The sequence below is a fragment of the Trachurus trachurus genome, assembly GCF_905171665.1.
Source record: "Trachurus trachurus genome assembly, chromosome: 11".
NCBI lineage: Eukaryota > Metazoa > Chordata > Actinopteri > Carangiformes > Carangidae > Trachurus > Trachurus trachurus.
Window position 1 is genome coordinate 8,365,785 of NC_139904.1, and position 17,472 is coordinate 8,383,256.

A 17,472-nucleotide genomic window follows, 5' to 3' on the forward strand; every position below is an offset into this window, starting at 1 on the left:
CGTATCATTTACATGATTTACAACACTATGATTCAAAATACTTTACTAAATTTAGAGCTCAAGTATTAAAGGCAGTATGGCATCTGTTATCTAATATCTTTTCATATTGTATTTGAATATTGTTAGAGTTGTGAGCAGCATTTTACTGTCATAGCTGATCAGTTGATAAACAGAAAATGAACATAAGGCTATTTTGATGCTTGTATTCTAATTGATGGATCTGATTAATGATCATTTTTCATTGAGAAGTCTGGTTTCCTCATGAATCTGCTGCTTTTTTCTCTTATACCAAAAGTCTGTGTGTGTTTTCAAGTTTAGTAACCAATTAAATCAAGGAAGGAAGGAATCAAAGAAAATAAATTAGTTTCAACCCTAATTTACAAAATATTCTCATATTGTGCAAATAAAATGTTAATCTGTAAATGTAAAAAGGAATTTGGCAAAAGAACAGTATTGATCCCTATAAAGCAGCATCAAATTGAAAGACTAGCTACATGAATGAATAAATAACAGAACAATTATATTCCCAATCAATCAGTAATGTAAACAGTCAATCTGAAAATTTGATCTATGATGTGATATTTTGTATTTAATATTTTTTTTTGCTGTGATTTGTTGAGTGTGTGTAAATGTCCCTGTATGTGACTGTACTTCTTTCCAACTAAACTTCCAAGACATTGATTAATAAAAGACACAAACACATCCATGTTGTATTTCAACGACTCCGTGTTAAACTGCACAGTCTGTTTTTACGCTGGAATGACACAGACGGATAAGATTCGCACACAAGTAGAAGCAACACGGTGAGCTCTGTACAGCTACTGGAGATAAATGAGCAAAAAAAAAGGCACACGACAACTTCAGGTCACACTTCCTTTTCCTTTTGTCATCAAATCTCATCTGACGACCCAACAGTTTACAGTAAAACCACTGTTAAAAACACATCAGCCACACTGTTGCCCTGGGTGACAGGTTCCCTCATAACATGCACACACACACATACCATCCTGCTGCCCCATATATTAACTACAGCACCAAATTATAGTAATCCGCCACTGGAAATAGTTCCTCATAAATGCACCATTTCCTCTGAACCTCTTGAGATTTGATGACAAGAGGAAAAACACAAGAGCATCTTCAACGATCAGTCTGAAGCTGCAACACATTGACAAAAAAAGACATTTTTCAAGTAATGTGTTCGTGAGAGCTCGTCTCTCACTAATGCAGTGTTATAAATTAAATCTTTTTTTACAAATGAATGATTCATGTTACCGGAGTAAAAAGCCAGACTATACAACGTTAGAAGAAAAAAAAAAAAAAACACCCTCAAAGTTCATATTTTCACAATAAAAGTCCAAATTTGCATCCACCTTACTTACCTCTGTCTGCACTCTAATCAGTAGTTTCAAGATAAATAATAATTTTCATCATTAGAGGAAATTAATTATTCTTTTGTTTCTTTTCAGCTTCTGATTTCAAATTTGTACATTTAGCTTCATGTGCGTCATGTACAGTAGAGGTTTGGTCATGAGTTCAGTTTCTTGCACATTGTTAAGTTTTGTTGTTGACTGTAAAGAAACCACAGGATCTCAGACACACACACACACACCCTCAATCACTTGAAGTCGCTTGTTTGCTGACACTTTGTGTGTGTGGCTTTTAGCTGATGAAGGCCTGATGACTGAAATGTGATAAACCGAGTGACAAGTGGTTGAGGTTCTTTACAGTCAAGAATGACAATAAATTCAAATTGACAAAAAACAAAACACTTCCTCTCCCTGGTTTTGTCTCCTCTGTCCTCGCTGATCCGTCACATCACTCGTTCTTTACCTGGAGGGAAAGCGGAGGGATCCGGCTTTTTTTTGTAATGCTTTCCAAAAATCTACAGAAAACACCAGACGCTGCGTGGTTTTCATGTGTCATGCTTCGTGTTTCTGGTTTGTTCAAGAAGCAAAGTTCTCGGGGGGGGTTTAGAAGTTGGGTTTGTGCTTCTTGACCTCGACCATGAGGTGGTGCAGGTTGATGAGCTCGGAGCGGACCGCCAGGCTGCGGAACGTGGGCTGGTTGAGGATCTTGTGGAAGCCGTGGTAGTACTGGATCAGCTGGGTCAGGGCGCCCTGCAGCAGCGACAGGAAGTGATGGTTTAGCACTTTACCGGTATGTTACTTCCTCTGACACAAACACTAACAGGATGATGAATATGAAACTGATTTCTTTTTAAAGGAAATCCCCTAAACTCCAGGTCACCGTTATCATTCAGTGACAGCGTTCCCACAGGGGTTCCTGGAAAACCTGGAAAATGGTTGACCAATTCCCAGTCATGGAAAATGAGAAAAAAGTCGAAAGTCCTGGAAAAGCTTGACTTGTCCTGGAAATGTATTTATCACATCGTGACCTCAGCTACCAGAGCTCTATTTGACTTTTTTAGACCCCGTTAAAGTCCCCCTCCCGCAACCCTTTTTGGTTATTTTAAAACATTCTCTGTGGTCTTTAAATTGTGATTATGAAGTTTTTAGCCAAAATCACAAAACCTGTGCCATTTCCCAGGGCTCTCCTTCTGCACAGCACCAGCAGCTCATTAGCAATGCGCCTCTGGAGGGTGGGCGGAGACTGCGCTGCTCTGCACCCGCCCAGCCACCTCACCACCCCACCCCCCGCTTGCTGACAGCTGGACATTGTACAATTACCGATTCAGCGCGTTTAGCGTAAAACTGCACACTGGGATTCAATCCCAGACTGGAGCATAGGCCTTGCTCATGGTGCAAGCTGCTCTACCAGGTGAGCTATACCTGTTATACCTTGACAGCTACACCGAGCTGTTAAGGCTTTCACCTCTGAGCCAGATGCAGAGCGGGGCGGGAGCTTGTAGCACTAGTGCCCTCCCCTGGAGCTGTGACACGTCAACTCCAGTCTCCCTGAAACTGCCAGTTTGCGTCTGCCATTGGTTCACAGCAGTTTGAAGGCAGAAAAACTCAGAAATGCAATTTTGCACTTCCTTTTCTGCTGATATGTGCTCTAACACAAGAAAAATGCCACAGGAACATGTGAAAAGCACGAAAAACATGATTTTTATGGGAGGGGGTCTTTAAGGATGTATTTTCCTAAGTGCCTATAGTGAGGAATTTAGAGACTTTGAGTTGATAAGTGTTTCCAATATTGGAATTTGAGCATGAGGGTTTTCTCTCCCGCAGCCACAGGCTCCTCTGCTGAGTGACAAATAGAGAAGCAGCAGAGAGCTGTAGTGGGCATGGTTTAAAAACAAATGTCGTAATTTCTAAGCATGAAAGAGATTATTACATAAATTAGAGCCATAAACCGCACATCTTTATATCAGACTTGTGGGGGTGAGAGAGGAACAAACATAGAAACAATCAGGTACAAAATAAAGTACCAAGTACTGTGGAAAAGAACACTTCTCCAAAGCATGAATGGGGCGGGGGATGTATTAGTGTAATAACATCTGGAAAATAATTTCAAGAAAAGAGTGGGAACCCTGAGTGGGTTTTTTATGTACTCGTATATAAAGTCTGAAACCCTCTATCGCAGGGAAACTAGAAAACCTGTGGACAGCTGCGTTTAAAACAGAGAAACAAAACTGTGCCGTTTCGGATTTGCCTTGACACCTGTCCTCTGTCGTCTCACCTGGATGATGCTGGTTCCATTTTTGAAGTTGGTGAAAGACCTCATGACGTCCTGACTCATCGACTCCACCGACTGTTTCCACGTGCCGGAAAACCCACGGACCAGCTGAGTGATGCGAGCTGCCGGGGGGAGAGAGGGAGGGAGGGGCACAGAGTGAGACGGACACTTCATTATCTCTGTTTGTTGTTGTGTCAACATAACATAACATGACACAGTGTTTTCCTCTCCTACCGTGCAGTTTCACTTCAGACTAAATATGCACATTGTGGTGGATATATGATCAGAATGAGAAGAAAAAGGAAGTGGGACGCTGAGGGCGGCGACTGTGGGGAGATATGTGAAGCCTCAGACTGACGGAGAAACAAAACTAACACAGCTGATGGATAAGTGTATGAAAGCTGCTGATTAACCTGTGAAACGAAACTCAACCTAGCAGCGAAACAAGCCCACAGCTCCTCTGTCAGGATGTAGATAACTGAAACCTATAGTGAGGGGTCTGTAGCGGCCACAGGACCCGTTTCCTTCCCCTGAGTCTCCATTTACTCTCCTTTTGACTCTAGTAATCTTCTTAATCCCAAACAATCCTCCACTGTTCTTTAAATGTTTATTGTTAATTCAATTTAAAGGTTGCATATTGCATCAAAGGTAAATCAATTTCACAATTTCATCAAGTTCACTGCAAAAACTCAAAACCTTACCAAGAATATTTGTCTCATTTTTTGTCAAAACTAATCTACTTATACGTAAAATAAGACTCATCACATTAAAAGTAGCTTGTTTTTAGACACTTTTTACTTCTTTCAAGCATATTTTCACTTGAAATAAGTAGAAGAATCTGATAGTGGAGCAGGTTTTTCTTTCTTATTACAAGCACGAAAAACTTGCTTTCACTGGCAGATTTTCCTACTTATAAAATACATACTTGAAAATGATCTAAAAACAAGTACATTTTTACGTGATGAGTCTTATTTTAAGTAGAAAGAGATTAGTTTCGACTAGAAATTAGACATTTTGACAAGTAGTAAGACAAATATTCCTAGAAAGATTTTTAGTTTTTGCAGTGTTCTATACAAGTATCAATACTGTGAAAGTATCAGAGCCGCAGGCCACAGAGAAAAGCACACAGCCTGAATTCAGCAACTGAGCCTTAAAATGTGCTGTCAGGGGGCGTCGTTTAGCTCAGTGGGTAGAGCATGCTGCCCATCTGCAAAGGCTTTAGTCCTTGCTGCAGTGACCCCCGTTTGATTCCACCGGTGCCCCCATTTGCTGCAGCATGTCGATCCCCCTGTCTCTGTCTCCCCATTTCCTGTCTCTCTACAGCTGTCCTGTCGATAAAAGGCCTAAAAGCCCCCAAAATAGAAAAAGAAAAAATAGAAAAGAAAAAGAAAAAAAGACTTCCCGTAACTTTGTGATGTCATAACAAAGCAGTCAGTACTCTCCGCCCTGTCATCATCCTTGCAGGATTTGGTTTCTCTAAATGTGTTAACCAGAAATCTGCGTTGTCTCATCACTCAGAAAACTGTCAGCCAATCAGAAGAGAGACTCAGAGCCTCCTCTCCACTGATTGGTTGACAGCGATCACCACAGCTCCAGAGAGAAGCTGAGAGAGAAGATTTAAAACTATGCTGAAATGGTTTAGGATTCTTTATACCATATTTATATTTTCCTATGTGTAAACACCTAAAATAAAACACAGAAGAAATATAAAATATTTATAACAAAAAAAAAGTAAGTCAGAACCAGAAAATATTCCCTGACATAAACTTCTCTCACCTTCCTCATTCTTCAATCGGTCGAGCTGCCCTTTCTCCATCAGCGCCTCGGCCTCCTTCACAAAAGCAATCATCCCTCCGAAGGGTGGAGACAGAATCTCCTCGATAAACTCCTAAAGAGGGAGAACAAGAATCTTTATTATTTAGAGCAGAAGTAAGCGATCCGGTCGTTTTGGCTAATGCTGCGTTCCAGGCAGGCTTTTGAAACCGTAAATTACAGCTTCAAGTCACGACTTTGTAGCGTTCCAGGCAACCCACTCGTGTTTTTCCGACCTGTTTTACCTGTGAAAGTCACTATATCGGCCACTCGTAACTTCCGGCCCGTGAACCCGTACCAGATCGAACTGGTACCACTTCACAGGTCGGAAAAACACGAGTTACGAGTTGCCTTGAACGCACCATAACGTCTTGTCAGCCGATGGATTTAGCAGACCCCGCCCTCGTCATGGATCTATTGGTCCTTGTCCCTACGTCACCACATTCAGGCGCATCCCTTGGCTGCACACACAGCCCTTCATGCCGTTCTCTCTCCTCATTGGATAAAACTTGTAGGATACGAGAAAAAGTTTTCTCCTCGGCTCAGAGCAGAGCAGAGTGACTGACAGACCCGTGTTTCGGTCCAAACACTCTATGTAAGTGATTGCTGTCGGAAGATATATCTATTTAAGACTTATATTAACACAAAAATATCGCTTACATCTGCTTTAAGTATGTATTTCCTTTGGTACTTAAAAAAAAAAATCTGTTTCATAACGTACAGTTTAACGTGTCAAAATAAAAGCCCTGTTCACAGAGAGGCAACAGTGTGATGTGGTTTACCTGAGTTCTGGCCAGAAGCAGCTGTTGGAAACCTTCCACCTCTTTACTGTCGTCTGCTGCCCTCTCCTGGACAAACAGGGAAACAAAACAAACAACCGTTTCGCCCGAGTAAGAGCAGGATAGTGAGGTCAAAGATTTCCACCCAACAACAACAACAACAGGAGTCTGGTTACAGTTTCTGTCCCGGACACAGACAGGCAGGTGTTGACTCTCACCATGAGGACGCCGAGCAACATGTCGTAGTTGTTGATGAGGAAGATGAGCTGGTCTCTCCTGGAGGGAAACTCCGCCGCCATCTTCAGCACAAAGTTTTCCACCTCAACCTGAATTTAAATGTTCACAGGGATTAAGACGCTGCATAACATATTAGTCTGGTCAAATGAAAATCTGAAAATAATGCTGCATCAATAAATAAAAAAATCTAAAATAAATACATCAAAGAAATGAATTTAGTTCACAAGCAGCAGATATGTGATTTCAAACTTTTTATTTCTGTGGAATTCTTAACAAAAGAGAAAAGCTTGTATTGTTGCCAATTCAGTGTTAAACTTAGTTAAAGGTATAGTTCATCATTTTGGCAAATTGGCCCATTGCTATATTATCCCTATAGTCATAGCAGTAGGTTCGTTACCTTTATTTGTCAGTGCAAGCTATTTTTAGAACGGCGGCGCAGAGCCGCGAGTTGCCCAGAGGCTCATGGGATTTCTTGGTTTCCCTCATCAAACTCATCAAATACACAATCCAACAACTCCAAAACGCTCTGGTGGACAAGTTGTGACCTGCACATTCACCACGCTATGAGATAATAACAGAACGTTACGAGACGGAGTTGTTTTCGAGGCAAATGCAGAGACTGCTTGCCGAAAAAAATGCTCCCGAAGGGAACGCGCATCAGCGGTTTTGCATGAATTTACCTTGAAAACAACTCCATCTCGTAACGTTGCGTTACATATTATCTCACCGTGGTGAATGTGCAGGTCACAACTTGTCCACCAGAGCATTTTGGAGTTGTTGAATTGTGTATTTGATGAGTTTGATGAGGGAAACCAAGAAATCCCATTAGCCTCCGTAGCGTAGCTCTGAGCAGCTCGTGGCTCTGCTCCGCCGTTCTAAAAATAGCTTGCACCGACAATTAAAGGTAACGAACCTACTCCTAAAACTATAGGGATTATGGCAATGGGCCAATCTGCCAAAATGTTGAACTATCCCTTTAAGATTAGGGGTGTGTGTTACCTGCAGCTGTCCAAGCAGAGCATTAGTCCTCTCGTTGGGAAACGTCTGATTGATGCTGACGATGGCTGAGGAGAACTCTGCATAACGACGGGTGATCTGAAAAACCAACAAACACACACATCTCGGTCATGGATGTACACACCGCTCTGAGATGATCATGTGTGTGTGTTTGTCCTCTATATACACATAGATGTGAGTGTGTGGACCTACGTAGTGCGGTCTGGTGTCCAGCACTCCCAGTTTCTGAGGGTCTGTGTTGCGGATGCTGTGGATGTTCATCTCCAGGATCAGTTCGAACCTCGGCCACAGCAGCTCCAGCACGGCCTCCCAGTACCTGAGGAGGACACACACACACACACGACGGCTCATATCAGTCTTTATCTGTGCAGCAGCAGCTACAGGACGAATGAGCTTCACGCTGGCCACAAACACACGACAGATAACCAAGAGGAGGTGAACGTGATGACGGGACACTGACTTGTCGAGAGCAGGGATGTTCCTCTTGGCCGTGATGGCTCTGAACCTGAGGATGATGTGGATGCAGAGGAAGACGGCGATGCTGTCGTAGCAGTCGGACACGTACGTGGACATGCTCTTCTGCAGGGACACACACACACAAACACACAATATTATTGAAGGTACAATGCATTTACCGAAACTGCCTCTGAAACATCCTGACAAAGTGTTCCGCTTTACAGCTCTAAACAGTAAATGCATCAGACTGTCTTGACATCATTTCCTGTTGATATACACTCATACAGAATATACCGTAGAGTAGAATAAAGCACCAAATGTTTGGTCAGACTCTCTATCATGTTGAGGTTTTAACTAATCAGATATTTCCTGATAGCTAATTTCCTGAGATTGTACTAGGCTGACTGTGGTGCATTTGTGTCTGTCAGGAAATGAGTCAAGGGGCCATTTAGCAGAATAGTGCATTAAAGGGATAGTTCACCCAAAATTCAAATTTCAAATTATCTACCCAACCTCATGTCGACTAAGGGCTGGGAGAAGTTTCAGAGTCCTCTGTGCCTTCTCTGAGTTACGGGGGGGTCCACGCAGCAGTATTTGTCCATATAATGGTTGTGAATGGTGCTCACTTTTCTTCGTCCAAAAAGACACACCAAAAACATCCAAATACCTCCATAGTGCTCGTCTGTAATGTCCCTCTTGTATTGAAAATGAGAAATTGTTCCGCCGGTCAGTGCACTGACACAGGAGGAAGAACAGTGAACTGAGACACTGGGAGCTTCCGCTACAAACAAGCTTAAAATATACTTATTACATTTTTTCTGAACAATTTCTCAAGAGGGACATCACAGACGAGCAGTATGGAGGTATTTGGATGTTTTTTGGTGTGTCTTTTTGGACGAAGAAAAGTGAGCACCATTCACAACCATTATATCAGGGTTCCTACAGCTTAAGCCAAGTTAAATTTAAGACTTTTTAAGACTTTTTTAAAGCCACTTGAAATGAAATTTAAGACCGACTTCATAATAAACACAAATGCAGAAAAAAAAACACCACATCAATTACATAGGGTTAGGGACAATTTTACCCACTTCCAAGATAAAGTGACTGCTACATGAACATTGGAGTGTGTCTCTTTCCAGCTGTCCTTTCAAAATAAATGCATAAAAAGTCCGGGGAAAAAAAAAAACTGACTAGGGAGCTGGAGGCGGTGAGAAATTTAGCGTTGACGGCCGCCACTAACTTCTCTATGTCGGAATGTTACCAATTATTTTGAGATTTGAGACTAATTACAACCATAAAATACCACTTACCAAGTGTTAACATTTGAAAAATTGATTTAAGACATTTTAATGCCAATTAAGGCCTTGTTTTTAGATTAATGAATTCAATGCCTTTTAAGACTTTTTAAGGATCCGTAAGAACCCTGTATATGGACAAATACTTCTGCGCGGACCCCCCCGTAACTCAGAGAAGGCACAGAGGACTCTGAAACTTCTCCCAGCTCTTAGTCGACATGAGGGTGAGTAGATAATGAGTGAAATTTGAATTTTGGGTGAACTATCCCTTTAAGTTCTTCGCATTCAAGAAGATGATACATACCTGATTTTAGGAGTTGTATTTAATTTATTTTTAACTTATCTTTATTATTATTTAGGAAAAACACAGTTGTATTTAGCTGATAAACTACTGCCTCACCCTGTTTTTATTTTATTTTTATTGCACATGTCCATGTGCTGCCTTCACTGTCCTTCTCGTGCTTTGTGTTTTGAGTTACAGTTTCATCAGAGTAATGATAACCTCTTTAAATCACAGCACTGTCACTCAAAGAAGTTAACGGTTGACGGACTGTCTCTCTGAGAGGAGAAAAGACGTCTGGTTCCTACCAGGAACATGCTGAGGGTTTTTCCCATGATGCTGTTGAAGAGGTCGAGGGCCGAGTTTCCTGCCACCATGAAGAAGTCGGACAGGAAGAGGAATTCCCTGCAGCCGTTGTCCAGCAGAGCGTAGTGTTGACTGCGAAACAGTGTCTCGTATGGATACTGCAGGAAACACAGACAAATACAGTCAATATAATGAATTACATAATGATTTTCATATCCATTTATGCAAAAACTATACTGGTTCAGTCTGAAAAAGTTTCTTCAATATGTGTCACAAAAGACCACAAGATGTCAGTGCGGCTCTTTGACATGTAACCTGCTCCCAACATCTACATGTTGAACCAGAGCTCCTGCATGTGTGTGTGTGTGTGTGTGTGTGTGTATAATAGGTTACAGTCTGAACACACAAACACAACCCTATTCTGTTATTTTGTTCTTCTCTGTCAAGCAGATGAACAGAAGAATGCACTTGTATAAATCTGCTTTCAATTCTTGGCTTCAGCGCTTTCACCAACTCTACGGTTTTATAGATTTTATGGTTTTGCTTTGCGAATTGTCTTTTATTGCTTTGCCCTGTCTTGCAGTGTGCACAGCAGTTTGTAAGTCTGTAATTTTTTTTATTTTTTTTAAATCAACATATTCTAATTGCAGATCATTTTGCTCTTTGTTGTGAAGTATATCATGAACTGCAGGGACAAAACATCTTAGTTCAAAGCCACAGGTGTTAATAAGATACATGTTATACATATATACGCACATGAATATTATTCCTAAAGACACTGTCGTGGACATTTTGAACCAAGTCAACAGATGTGTTACTCAACGAATGGCTACCCCAGTTGTTGTTGTACCTATAGGAATTTACAACCTAGATCAGTTAGTAAACAAGGTTGTACGTGGGTCATCCTAGTGTCCTTCCTCTGCCCCCAGGTTTATTGTAGTCAACTCAGTACACAAATGTCTCCACTAATGGAGTTAACAGGATTTCAACATGGTCTTACTACAACTACTTCAAAGACTATGTTACCACTTATTACAAGGAGAATACCAATCAATCACAGTACATTTCCACCACAACATTACATTTAATTTTATCCTTCATGGTTTTTGCTCCATAAAACTCAGATCTTCTGTTTTTCTTTTAATGCTCCTGCTGTTTCCCAAAAGAAACCTGTCTCTGTATTTTTTAAATACATTTCAAGAGCAGTTGTTTTTCATTTGGGACAGTCCTGCCACGTCAGTGCTGTGTTCATTTTAAACTCTCTCTGGTGTGTGAGCCAGGATGGGTGGTGTCAGTGTGAAAGCTGTCAACTTGTGTGAACACTGCTGCGGTTAATTTGTGGTCTGAAAGCGGACGGATTAAAAGACACAGGATTTTTTCTATAGTAGGTTTCTGACTTTGGTCTAATTTAAAAACTGAACTATTCATAAAACATCTCCTGATTAGGAATTCATCATTTTATCAATCTGTAATTTGTGATTAATGATACTAGTGACAGACAAAGCCTCAGAAAGATGTTTGTGACGTCTCACCCTGCTGTCCCCCCTCTGAGCCGTGTGTGGGACCAGGATCGGCCCCTCCAGCTCGACGGGGCTCAGGATGGCCCCCCGCTGGCCCAGGGTGAAGATGGTGTTCCTGCTCTTCAGCGACGGTTTGGAGAAGAAACCTGCAGGAGGGAGGAGGAAGGGGGGCGGGGGGGGGGTCAAGGAGCCTCACAGGTGAGTTTCTGTTTTACGTTGGCGGGAAGTTGCAGCATCACAAGGTCTAATGAGTGACCGCCCCAGGGGTCATGAGGGAGACACATGACTGATCTCTGTGTTCTTATGCTCGGTATGTATGTGAAATGAAGAACATACCAAACATGTACTATATATATGAACCTACACATACACACACTCAGATCTCTCATTTACATTTCTGACAATTACTGTAATTGTCTTCTGGTGCAGTATCAGTGTCTCTTGGAGAGGAGCCAAGTTTCTTTAATTGCAGATGTTCTGGCTCAACACAACACCTGCATTATGTGGAAGTTGTGACCTCCGTGTGAGGAGAACATCTGTGCAAAGGTAATTAAACTGTGTTGCTTTAAATGTCCCATAGGTTCCATGTCTTTTTTGATCGAACAGGTTTTATTTTAATACTGTGAAAGTATCAAGGTCTCAGTCCACAGAGAAATGCACAGCCTGTATTAAGTAAACTTGAGCCTTAAAAACAGGCCAACAGGACTGTAACTTTGCATTTCAGCCATGCTTTTTTTTTCTCCAGATTGTTTAAATCTGGTATATTTTTATTAAATCACACAGAAAATAGTCAGCAAATCAGAGTAGAGAGACTCTGAGCCCCGCCTCCTCTGATTGGCTCACTGATTTGTTGTTACTAGAGGTCCAGAGAGGAGATGTTAAACCATGATGACATGATTTGTGTTTCTTAAAACCACAAATGTAACTTATTAAAGGTCAAAAAGTGTAAAATATGGGACCTTTGATTATTGCTGATATAATTCACAGATTTTAATGGATACCTTTCTTGGCTGTGTCTTCTACCCCCATCAGGTCGTCTTTATCTGCCACCTCCTCGTACTGCAGACAGGACAGATGTGTGACATGTTACATAACATGTACAGAACCTGTTTATCCTGACAGAGTGTGTGCAGCTCCAGCAGGTGCAGCTCCTCTGACATGTTATGTAAAGGATCATGATCTAGTACATCCATCCACTGACCTGCACTTTGAGCAGCCTGCCGCTGTACGACTTGAAGTAACTGTAGTAAATTTTGCTCATCGTGTCCACATACTCGTCCCGGATCTCCTTCGCCACCGTCCTCTCGTTGGCCAAAAGGAACTGATAGAAAAATCTGCAACCAGAGAGAGTTGATGTTTAAAAGTTTACAGGTTATTCAGCATGTCTAGTATTTACTAAATACAACACATTCATCAAATCAGTCCACCTTTATTAAAGAACAGGTGATAGTAGTGACATCATGTTTATTGCCTCAGATACTGACCTGTATTTCAGCAGAGTGTTTTGTGGGATCTGGTAGTTGGTCATTGGCTTCCTGAAGGAGTAGATCTTCTGGAGAGTGAACTCTCGGATCTTTGACACGGCCTGTTGAAGAAAAAAAACACAAGTCCAGATCCCAACGGTGTGGTGAGTTTAATAGTAATCCGGAAAACAGTGGGCCTAATAATTTCCAGGAGATTGTAACAGCACATACAAAATAATTAACCCAGATAACTTCACATAAGACCAAACCCATTTAAGTATTAAGATCAGGGATGCAAACGGGTCAGGACCAAAAAAGAGAGGAATTGTCTGGCGGGGGGGGGGGGAGAAAAGTCTATTTCCAGTAGTTCAACACCAACCAAGTATTGAGTGCATATAGATGGACAGTTTTCAGAAGGTCAACATTTCTATATTAAAAATGCTTTAAAAAAATAAAATCCTTTGCAATATTTCAATTTTGGAGATACTGATTTTTAGGTCTTCACTGAATGTTAGTCATAATTATTACTATTAAAATAAACTGAAGAAATAAAGACATGGGATATAACATCCCATTCAGTGTGTAATGGACATATAGGCCGATATAATGTGTTAGTTTCACTTTAATTGAACACATTCTACATCGCGGAGGCGACGTCTCTCCTTCACCTCTGAAACGGGGCAGAGCTCCGTGGGAGACACCTGCCTGACACAGCAACGGACATGCACGGGGGGGAAAACGGCGGCGCCGTCGCACCGAATGCACGCGGATACCACGCGGATACGTCGCGCGTCAACATTGGAGGTCGGCAGTTATCAGTATAACCAGAGACAACCATGAATGAGTTCGCCTCAGTTTCACGTGATTGTCACTGTCAGCCTGTTAGAAAAACATTTTACTGACCCAAGCTGAGCTTGCAAGCCTTGTATTGAACTTGACTGTGGAAGGCAGTCTACATACAGACATGGTGCAATAAGACCAAGAGACTGTGGCATTAACTTGGGGCAAGATGATGAAATGTAGTTGTACTGTTAGTCTGTAAGTGGTTCCTGTTGTTTGTGTGTGTGTTTGGTTGTATGACTGTGAACTGCAGCAAAGCACGGCACTGATTGTCCAGGACAAATTTTCTTCCGGGGACAATAAAGTTTATTTAGATTTTTAGATTTTTTAATTATCAGGAAAACTTTGAATGTGATTTGCCTGTAATTATTTTCAAATGCAATAAATACAAAAACTGTGAACAAGACACCTGTTTTTCCTCCGTACATCTCACCTTGAGTTTGAGGCGGTCCACGATGTCCTGGATGTCGGAGCAGGCCAGCGTCTCTCTGAAGCTCAGCTCTTTGGCAAAGTTGATCTTGTTGTTGAGCTCGTGCAGCTGCTCCAGGAACTCCTGCTCCGTCACGGGGCTGTCCAGGATGGTGCTGCGGCGACACAGGGCTGAGACGTCAGACAAACTCACTTCATAGAGCACATTTGACTACAGCAGCAGCAGCAGCAGAAGCAGATGGTGCTTCACTTACGAGATCATGGCTCCGGGCACCACCAGCTCGTCCACCAGCTGGCTGAGGTGGCTGCGCACGGCCTGTCTGTTCTTCAGCCGGACGTTCATGCTGACCGACTGCTGCTGCAGAGTCTGGATCTCACTGCTGATGGAGGACAGGTCGCTCTGGAAGCCGCTCAGCATGCCCTCCATGCGCTGAGAAGACGGACGGACAGAAACAAATCTGATTGGTAAAAAGTCTCTGATTGATAGAAGTTCTACCTGATGTTGTGTTTTTAGACACTGCGGCTCTACATGTGGGAAGAAGAGGATGGAGCTCTGTGTTTTGTTCAAAAGTTAAATAAGAACGTCTGAGTTCATTCTCTCTGGGGAGGCAGCAAGAATCAGAGATCGAAAACCCTGAAGACAAGACTTCAGAGAAGATGAAGGAAAGAGAGTCTTCTCTTACCTCCAGTATGGAGTCACAGGCGGTGATCTGGTTGTGCAGGAGAGCTATGTTCTGACTCTCCTTGATGTCTGAGAGATGCCAGGTCAGGAAAATACAACAAATTCATCACAATATATATATATATATATATATATATATATATATATATATATATATATATATATATATATATATATATATATATATATATATATATATCTGTTTTACAGATAAAATGGAAAGATGAGAATATTTAATGCTATATCTTTTGTATTTTTGACAACTACATGAGTAGACATACTCTTAGATAAAAGGCTAAAATGTGCACTTATTAAAAAATAATAGTCAGTAGTGTCTGTGAAATAGTTGGACTGATACAAGCTTTATTTTTTAACTGAAATACATTGGTTTCTCTCTATATGAACAGACTATTCCACCTGTAACAGTACAGATGTCAAAATGTGATTCAAGCGCTCCACTCCTTTTGCCCTTAAAAGGCCAAACCTCATTAAAATAGTTGTAACCGGTGCGTTCTTATGTCACCATGTTCACCGGGGCGGCACGGTGGCACAGTGGTTAGCACTGTTGCCTCACAGCAAGAAGGTCCTGGGTTCGAATCCCTGGCCACCCAGGTCCTTTCTGTGTGGAGTTTGCATGTTCTCCCCGTGTCTGCGTGGGTTTCCTCCGGGTGCTCCGGTTTCCCCCACCACTAACAACATGCCAGCTAGGTTAATCCTCCAGTCAGCGCCCCTGACCAAAGGCACTGGCTCATAATCTGGAGTTGGTCCCCGGGCGCTGCACCGTGGCTGCCCACTGCTCCTCAGGGATGGGTTAAATGCAGAGAAAGAATTTCACTGTACTAGCTGTATATGTGACAAATAAAGTACCTTTACCTTTACACTGTGAGCGGGAAGGATACAGTCTTTGATGGAGGCCTGTTCGATCCTCTGCAGCTCCGCCTCCACCTGTTTGGAGTACTGTCTGAGGTCGACGCCCTGGAAACAGACAGGAGAGGGAGACCATCCTCATCATGGTTGCAATTAAATCACAGGTTAATATAGTTTCATTATTTTGTCATAATCCAGGAGGTCAGAATGTTTCCTCTAAAAAAAACTGAGCTAGCTGAAAAACACCACGCAAAACATGCAGAGAAAGAACAAAATGTGCACCCTGTTCACTTTATTTCCTCCTCCATCATCATTTCTTACTCATGACGAAAATAAACTCAGTTTAATTAACAGAAACGACTGAGGAGCCAACTTTAAATAACTGAGATTCTTCTGTGTGAACAAACATTATAACCTCTTCACAGCCCCTCCCGCAATCACAATCATTGCTTTCTATATATATATCTATATATGTATTCAAATTTCATTCACTGCTCATGACGTGTTAAAAATGCTTCTCAGATCAGCTGTCAAATAAATGTAATAAACAACTCAGTCAAACATTTGCGTCACTGTCACTCACCGTTTTGAGCGCCTCTTTTACGAGGTCATCCTCCAGATTGGCCTGAATGTGAACTGCAGGAGACACAGAGGAACAATGTTCATGACATAACAGACACTCGACAGTAAAAAAAAAAAAAAATGGCAACAGGTCTGTTTCGACCCAAGGGGATGTATGATGTAAAAATATCAACACTGATTTTGATGATGTAGGGTCACATTTACAGACATATGAATGATGCACGCTGCCTTACTGTCCACTTCATCCAAGATAAATTCATCAGTAGTGAGGTCCAGTTCTCCCAGGTTCAGGTTTGCCATGTCTCCATCAGTCTTCTGGAGCAAATTCACACAAACACACAGATAGCATGCATTGTTACATTTATATTATAGATATTATCAGGTGTTTTATGATATTATTATAGAACGATTAACTATGACTTAATTCACTTTATTTGTATAGTATTGTGTATTGCATTTTTTTATAGTTATATCTGATTAACAACACATACTAGTTTCAGTGATAACATATATTCACATCACTGAAGCTGGAGCCAGAGGATCATTGGATTATTTTCTGCTAAATGAATGACCTCATTGATGATTAAAATTGCATTTTATATCGATTTGACTAAGCGATTGACAGCTAACTGGTCCAATGTGAATGACATGGATGTTGCGACCTGGGCGCATTCAGGAAGTCACTCAGCTCAGTGTTTTGACAGGATGCTAACAGCGACATTAGCTTCAAGCTACATCATTACACCGAGTCAACACACAGACTGTCTTTACTGTGACGAACAATAATTCACCGCAACTACTGCAGATTAATCGGCGGTTTTCTAAAACTGACGTTGCACTTCATTGATTAAAACCCTGTTGAAAACGTCACCAGGGCAAAGCGGAGCTGAAATTGTCGCATTAAATGCTGGATGTCGTAGTTTCTTTTTCACGCCAGCAACATCTTTTATAATAAAAGCAACAGACAATTATCACCTCGTCTTGTAAATAAGCCATTGCGATTTCTGTTGGGTTTCCAGCTGTGTTTACATCGAGTCCAGCTCCAACAGCAGCTCCTGTTACCTCCGCCATTGCGGCGAATCTACACCGCTAACGTCCAAGAAAACTACAAACGTACGGTCCCTTCGCGTCGCGTCCCCCGGAAATTGACGAAGCGTCTTTCCGGTTTGTGAACTGAACGAGATGTTAGAACAAACACATATATTTTTTTAACCGCTAAAAATCTTCATCGAAACGTTTGGTATTTATTCTGTCGTCTTTTACGTTTT

General features: G+C 41.7%; 1 protein-coding gene across 2 annotated transcripts; it reads right to left on the reverse strand.

The window, feature by feature from the left end:
* Positions 1–1,904: 1,904 nt before the first annotated feature.
* Positions 1,905–17,282, reverse strand: vps52 (VPS52 subunit of GARP complex). Of its 2 annotated transcripts, none has more exons than XM_083981919.1 (20): positions 17,180–17,282; positions 16,438–16,519; positions 16,206–16,258; positions 15,655–15,730; positions 14,757–14,824; positions 14,328–14,503; positions 14,078–14,228; positions 12,826–12,926; positions 12,543–12,675; positions 12,343–12,400; positions 11,354–11,487; positions 9,824–9,979; positions 7,945–8,063; positions 7,677–7,800; positions 7,467–7,562; positions 6,449–6,556; positions 6,234–6,299; positions 5,416–5,527; positions 3,643–3,761; positions 1,905–2,117 (listed from the first exon to the last, which is right to left on the reverse strand). In XM_083981919.1, the coding sequence occupies exons 1-20, from the start codon at positions 17,273–17,275 to the stop codon at positions 1,971–1,973; spliced, it is 2,175 nt and encodes a 724-aa protein (XP_083838045.1). In that variant the 5' UTR covers positions 17,276–17,282; the 3' UTR covers positions 1,905–1,970. The 2 variants fall into 2 exon arrangements, with proteins under 2 accessions (XP_083838045.1, XP_083838046.1); XM_083981920.1 differs by having other exon boundaries at positions 16,438–16,516; positions 17,180–17,267.
* Positions 17,283–17,472: the final 190 nt, after the last annotated feature.

What these genes read in the sequence shown, in the direction of transcription:
- vps52 (XM_083981919.1), bottom strand. Translation starts at nt 17,275, where the DNA reads ATGGCGGAGGTAACAGGAGCTGCTGTTGGAGCTGGACTCGATGTAAAC. An exon ending in AACATCCCTGCTCTCGACAA is followed by an intron (nt 7,801 to 7,944) that starts GTCAGTGTCCCG and finishes TGTCCTCCTCAG; the next exon opens with GTACTGGGAGGCCGTGCTGG. An exon ending in TGTTGCTCGGCGTCCTCATG is followed by an intron (nt 6,300 to 6,448) that starts GTGAGAGTCAAC and finishes CTGTTTGTCCAG; the next exon opens with GAGAGGGCAGCAGACGACAG.